The sequence below is a fragment of the Dermacentor andersoni genome, chromosome 10 (genome assembly GCF_023375885.2).
Source record: "Dermacentor andersoni chromosome 10, qqDerAnde1_hic_scaffold, whole genome shotgun sequence".
Classification (NCBI taxonomy): domain Eukaryota; kingdom Metazoa; phylum Arthropoda; class Arachnida; order Ixodida; family Ixodidae; genus Dermacentor; species Dermacentor andersoni.
In genome coordinates, this window is record NC_092823.1 from 133593672 (window position 1) to 133600827 (window position 7156).

The following is a 7156-nucleotide window of genomic DNA, read 5'->3' on the forward strand; positions in this document are numbered from 1 at the left end:
CTTTGTTTCTTCCTTTTTGTTGTTGCCTGCGATGCATTTTATTGTTTGTGTTCGATAGCGGTGTTTGCTGTTTTCATTATTCTTTTTTTTATATTCACTACCACAGGAGGTTCCGATTTAGTCTCTGACTATGGGGCCTCCTTCTGCATACACAAATCGTGTAATTCATTTATGTCCTACATAAAACCTCTTCTGACTCTGACCCCCCCTGTATCCACAAATTATGCTGTGCTGTTTCGCACCAATGGTATATTCCAGCTATGTGATAGCTATAGCAAGCTTCAATGGACGTGTTCCCGAGTGTGTGTTATGCGTTACCTTCCCGTTGGCACTGCGCCGACGTGCAGAAGCGCAGCAGGGGTCGCCTCGGGGTCCGAAGGGGCGCTGCCGGCGCGTCCGCAGGTACCCGCGCGGCAGGGGGGCGGCGGCTTCCTGCACCACGAGCAACGCGCAGCCGTTTCAAAAAGTCAGCTGGCCACCGAGGTGGGTTATAATTGGCTTGTAGTCCCACTGGCGAGGGATCCAGCTGCTTTCCGTGGTCGTAACACGAGCCTCATATCTCAGGCGATCACGTGCTATATGTCCATAGCTATAGTTCAACCTCACTAGTCGGTGTATTTTTTTTCTTCTTTTTTTGATACGCGAATTAGAGTTCTGCGCGCTTACCAGACGTGATGACGTCTACGAAAAAACCGTGGGTATAGTCGACAACGATAACAAGTAATCAACTCACACCCAGCGCCAAGCGAAACGAAGAGAAGGAAAGAAATGAAAAAGCGTGTTCGTGGCACGTGCTGTACTCGTCCACTGCTGCGTTCTGCTAGCATGCAGCGTTGACGGGCGCTACTGCGCGTGCGCAGCGCATACTCGGTGCACGTGCAACGGCGCGAGCATGCGCAAGAGCGAGTAGCCGGGGGTGTGAAACAGGAGCGGCAAACAGCCAGCCTTTCGCGCATGGACGCTGCGCCACTGGAGCATGGCCGACGGACTCTGGCAGTTCGGCCACCACGCATGGTATGAACTGGGCACGACCTACGCGCTAGCGGTAGTCCAGGTGGGTGCTCTTCGCAAAAGTTACGGGGCTACGTGCAAAGCAGCGGTATGATACCGAGTATTTTTGTAACTACCCATATAGTTTTCACATGACGTCACGGGCGATGCTCCTCACCCGGCTACCCGAGCATCGCGGCCACGATTACGTCAGTGCATCATATCACGTGAGCATCGTTTTACTTCTTGAGGATGACTGTTTTTCACCGGATTATCGCTCTTATCGATTTGACGCTCTGCTCAAGACGCGCCTGTCGTGCTGTCACGTTGCTTTTTTGCGCAGCTTCTCGCCGTGCTAGTATGCCCAGTTGATGGTGGCCACGACTACGTCACTGCGAAGTATCTACGCCACCACGGGCCCGTGAATGTCGTATGTGTAGGGTTCCTGTTTTGCGGCAATAGCTTATACGAAAGTTGCCTGTATGGGACCTCGTTAGTCCTATACGCAGCACAGTCCTATCTTATCAAACAGCTTACGAGCATTGGGTACAGAGGACGCTCAAATCTCTGACGCAAGATGAGATAGCGTGAAAATTACGAGGTGGCATCGCTACCAACCCTTCGTTTGTGCCTGTATACTCCCACAGGTTCACAATACTTCTTTAAGCGGCAAGGCTGCGCTCAGGCTAAGGCTGATCTCTCTCAAGAGCGCATACTGTAAGTAGTTCTTTTTAGGATCCTTTTCAAGTGAGCGTCCCGGCGCCCCCTGCGACGACGTTACCTACAGGCGCTATACTTTGCAAAGAATACACCAAGTATGTTCAGAGCGTGTTGCACGCATCGTGAGGCAAAAATAAGATAGCGCGAAGGAAAAGATAAGAAATGAGGAACACTGGACCAGCGCTTACTATATCGTGCGTTCCTAACTGAATCCACATCAACTCGTCCTGTGCACCATTATCTGGAGACACTTCTGATTGGACTTTGCTGCAAGATGGACCAATATGCTCGAAATATTTTGGGGAAAATGCGTTCAAAGGTCTTCATGCTTCCGGTAGATCAAACAGTTCTTGTAGATCAAACATTTCATGTGCTTACTGCGCACGAAACATTAATTAGAGCCTGTTTTTATTTAATTTAGTCCAGACGCAGAATACACATTTGTGGGTTGAATAGAACAACCCAGAAATTCAATATTCCTAATCTGTTCTACTGCCGTATGATTAAGTCATAACTCTTCGAAGCACAGAAGCTTATATAATGAAGTTCAATGCTGTCGCAAAGAGTGGTCGGAGAGACTAAGAAAACAACGCTGAATAAGAATAGCATTTCTTTTGAATGCGACGGAGCCATTTCACTAGAGTGGTTCCCTGAACTCCTAGTGTAACTCCCCAGAAACATCCTTAAGTTTAGAATAGAAGCTAGCCGGGCCTGTTACGAACACATACTTCAGCAAACAGCGCAAAACACGGGACACGTAAAAGGGGCCCACGACACAAGCGTTGACTTTCAGCAAACATGTTTATGCGCGAGCGCAGAATACATAGGCAGAGAAGAATGAGTGAAAACATAAACGGCGTGATAAACACGAGAAGAATGACTTGAGGGTGCAGGTGGGCGGGTATTTCGTGAAATACTCTCGACGCACGGGAGCTCATATAGTATATAGGACAAACGGGAAGTTGCCTCGATGACAGCCTCCGGGAGCACGCCAACAACATAAAACGAAAACATAGCAGCAATCTTGTTCTGCATTGCAGGTCGCGTGAGTGCATCCCCTGTTTTAGAAAAGTCACTGTCGTCCAAAAGCACGTCAAATTATCCAGGCATTTGCCATCATCCAACGTGATCCTTAGTGCATCAGTTCACAATCCATCCAGTTATCAGACAAGGAAATCTCGTATCTCATAATTTAACACATCTCCGCCCACCTGCAACCTCAAGTCATTCTTCTCATGCTTATCACACCGATTCTTTCACTCATGCTCCTCTGCCTATACAGGGTGTTTCGCGTAACTTGAACCAAGGATTCTAATATAAAGTGGCTAACCACAGCTAAATGAAGCCAACTAAATATGGCTTGTCTTCATGCGGCACTGGTTAAAGTATCTTTTTATATTCCTCTTAATTAAGATCAATTATGCAAATTTTATAATATTCACTTTAAGGCCAAGTGCGTTTCGTTGCGTGGTAGAGGGGTTCAGAAACGACCGATCCAACTTTTTGTGGCTACGTACATGCTGCGTAGCGATTTTTTTTTTCGACGTTTAAAGAAAACCCGCGAAGTATAATATAAAAACACGTCACTGCGCTCGTGCGCTATCGTACTGCACCGCTCTCAACCGCACGTCGAGCCTGTCGCTTACCGGGGACGGCGGCGCTTCCTTTCCGTGCATCACCGCCGAAGACTCCGCCACGGTGCGAAGCGCACGGTTCTTTCGCACGAACCGCGATTGAGAGCGCTGCAATACGGTAGCGCACGAGCGCAGTCACGTGGTTTCATTTCGTATTTCGCGGGCTTTCTTTAAACGTCGAAAAAAATCGCCACGCAGCATGTGCGTAGCCACAAAAAAATTGGATCGGTCGTCTCTTAATCCCCTAACGCAACGAAACGCACTTGGTCCTAAAGTGAATATTTAAAATCTTGCATCATTCATTTTAATTAATGAACTGATTAAGCGGAATATAAAAATACTCTAATGAGCGCCACATGAAGGCAAACCATATGCCGTTGGTTTCATTCAGCTGCGGCGAACCACTTTTTTTAAAGTCACGTGAAACACCCTGCATATGCCGCGCTCGCGCAATAAACATATCTGTTGGAAGTCAGCGCCTGTGTCCTGTGCCCTATTTCTGGGTCCTGTTTTTCGTGCTGTTTGCTGAAGTGTGTATTTATGTACCTTCAGGCATAGGGAAACACAAAAAATATGCGCTGTCTAAAAAAATAAACAAGAATTGAATTTCGCCTTTATTTTTAAAATCACGATACGATTATGATGCATGCCGTAGTGGTGGACTCCGGAATAATTTTAACCAACTGGTGTTCTTTAAGTTAACGTGCACTCAATGCACTTACCGCTCTGTTTCTGCCCGTGATGGTACGCCTCTGTTGTCGAGCATCATTCACTCTGAATGTCGTACCCTGAATGTGAACACTCGAGGTATACGACAGAGGATTGCATAGCTTTCATTTGGCTAGCAAGAGGCACGCTTAAACAGTCATGGCATAGTCACAGGATTACTGCTTCCCAGAAGTAGAAATAATATACCCTGAAGACTCCGAACACTTCTGAAAGCATAAACTAACACGATGAGCGATTAATGATTTTTTTTCTAAACGACCGAACTTCAAACAAGTTCGTTAGGGGTTCATGTTATTTAAAGGCAGGATAGTTTTGCAATACACTTCTGTTCGGACATAAAGACGAAGAAGGGCGTCTAATGGTCGAGGCATGGCACATCATTAAACTGAGCGATATCACGTGCATGTACAAGCCAGCCCTCGAGTACGTTGCGCAAACAACAATTTTAATGCCTAAACAGTTATTTTTCGCGAGTGGCTGCGCACGCCCACGATTGGCGCTGCCTTCGCTCGAGCATGCGCAGATGAGTTCTGCGCCTTAATGCATTCCTCTGCCGCTGCCCCTGTGCGACCTTTCACTTGATCGTCGGCGTTTGGTTGCGCTGGCATTTTTCGTTCCTAGTTGTTTCCACGTTTGCACTCCTGCCTTAACGGTGACTCGAGCTTAGGATTATGCAGCGTCGAGACGTTCACCGTCCGACAGCTATAGGTCAGATCGCGGCGGCAGCGGGTGCTTCCTCGAGAAGCGCATGTTATTCGTACCCACCCGGCGACGGCGGCGGGATGAAGGCGGACGCCAGACAGGCGAGCACCAGCATTCCCGCCAGGCAGGCCGCGGCCACAGAGAGCCGCCGGCTCCATTGGATGCGACGGGTGTCCGAGGGGCCAGCCATGGCGGTTATGCCGTTGCCGCGCCACCACCACTTCGATGACGATGACGATCCTGTAGAACGTGGCACGTGTACCCACAATGTTGGATGGGCGACGAATCGCGAGCCGTAGAACAATAAGAAAATATATCCGGGGAAGATGGCAAGAGTAAAATATTACAACAAGAATAATGCAGCTGATAATTATGGATAATAATGTTGTTTTACATCAATATATGCTTAACAATAGGGGGATATTAATTGTTTAGCAGTGAGTCTACTATAATAAATTGCAGAGGAAATTTAAAGTTGGAAAAAGAGGTAAAGAAAGAAGAGAAATCGGTTGATGATGAATAAACTAAAACTCAAAATTCGCATGTGAATTTCAAAGAAAGATAAGGAAGACTAATGTCAAATTAGCGCAGCAATATTTTGTGTTGAGAATGAAATTTCACGCTGCAAGGTAAACAAACCTGTGGCTGAAACCCAGATGAGCATGAGCTTTCAAAATGTAGCACTTGCTCACAGCCTGAGATGGGTCACCGAGAATGGAATGGTTAGAACCATAGAGTTTCTCACTATAATGTAGTCAGAAACTCTATGGTTAGAACGCACGGATGATTGCAGCAACGATGAAGAACTGGAAAGGGTATAACTGGAAAAAACGACTATTCTTTGATTGAGAATGATGTTTAGCGGGGAAAAAAAAGATTCACTGAACGAGTTAGACTGGAAGGAATTAAGAATGATAAAAGGGATAGTGAAAAAACAATGGCATCCTATCCACGCTGTGAAGTTGGCTGGAGAGCGAAGCTGTAAACGACACCTAGAACGATTACCCCTTGCGACGTAAGTTGAAATTACTGTCGTGGCGATATTCATGGACGCTTGACATAGTTGCTAACCTAAGACGTTTTGACGGCCTGCGACTTGGCTTACGCCGCTACTTCGTGCACTACTGTGTATACAAAGAGTGGACCAGAGATCAGAGAAATTCGCCGCGCCTCGTATGCACGCTGCTCTTCAGGTGTCCTCACTATACGGGGCCTTCCCGTAGCACTGTCACGAGACAATTGTATCTGGACAGTGCTACGAGACCCGCCTAGCGACTGATTTAAATCAGTCGCTAGGCGGGTTCTTTTACGTACAAAAGTGTGGTTACGTCACTCCCTGCTTCATATGCTACAGTCAAGCTGCCGTCGCCGTGGCAGCTTGTGCAACAGTAATGTTTACCGGGAAACATACACGAGGAGCGCTACGTTCTTCGCATTGCATGTAGGCGCAGGAGCGCTTTATGAATTGGCTTTTTCTTTATTGAAACGCATGCTGTTCTGCATGTTACATGCGTGATTCCAAAGAACGTATGCGCTGTTCGCTTCACTTTGCTGAGGGCTTGTAGCTTCTGCCTTACGGGGCTATGAGCCATTGCATTTGGGAGTATGAGCCATAGATGATGTCAGTTTTCTGTCGACGTTTCGCCACGAACAAATCCCGGGAACCTAGCCATAGACAGCTTCGCTGTAAAACAGCATGGCGATAAGGGTATACGTGTCGTAGCTTGAATGAAATCGCGCACAGCGTCGCACATGTTCCCCTCTTGCGCAGAGCCCTCAGTGCAGAGTAAGACCAAAGCACTCAAATAAATAAACCAAGTTTATGAAGCGGATATTCATGGCGCCCTTATCTTCGTGTAATAATTCACCGGCGATAGTATGAACCAACCACAATTTTCCCTGGGCTTCTTTTCTTTCTTCTTCAGGGCAATGAGAACATCGTCGTCATCACTCTACTTAACCCTTCTGCGTTGGTGTGGCCTAACACACGTGGCACATACCCATTACAAGGATTGGCTGAGCGCAAAGTGAAAAGACTCTCACGCAGCAAGCAACAAAAGAAAAATTCGTACTACAAGGAAAATAATGTCTTGTATCGCAGTGCAATAAGTAAGCAAAACAAGGAAGAAAGGGTACCACGGACAGGCTAGCAACTTATATTTCTTTACGTTCCGAATTAATTAATGTCGTAAGCCTCTTTTTCTAACTACTCGGCAGTTTAGATCGACAGCTCTTCTACTTATTTCTTTGCACGTTCTTGTATACTTTCTCTTCTTACATGATTGTTGGTTTTCTCTTCTCGTGCCACCCGATTGCTGGTAGACGTACGCTGTGGGACTGCCCTGGATACCAAGACCTGCAATAGAAGTACGCGCGATCAT

The 7156-nt window shown here is 47.0% G+C and overlaps 1 protein-coding gene across 1 annotated transcript in view; it reads right to left on the bottom strand.

Annotated features, from left to right (window-relative positions):
• The window catches only part of LOC126543715 (neprilysin-1-like), a 33189-nt gene that overhangs the window by 25217 nt on the left and 816 nt on the right, over positions 1–7156 (bottom strand). The window contains exons 2-4 of the mRNA XM_055078245.2: positions 7054–7131; positions 4839–5015; positions 319–432 (exon numbers count right to left, since the gene is read on the bottom strand). Coding sequence (XP_054934220.1) covers positions 319–432; positions 4839–4965 — 241 coding nt within the window. The 5' untranslated portion in view covers positions 4966–5015; positions 7054–7131. The remainder of the gene's footprint in view (positions 1–318; positions 433–4838; positions 5016–7053; positions 7132–7156) is intronic.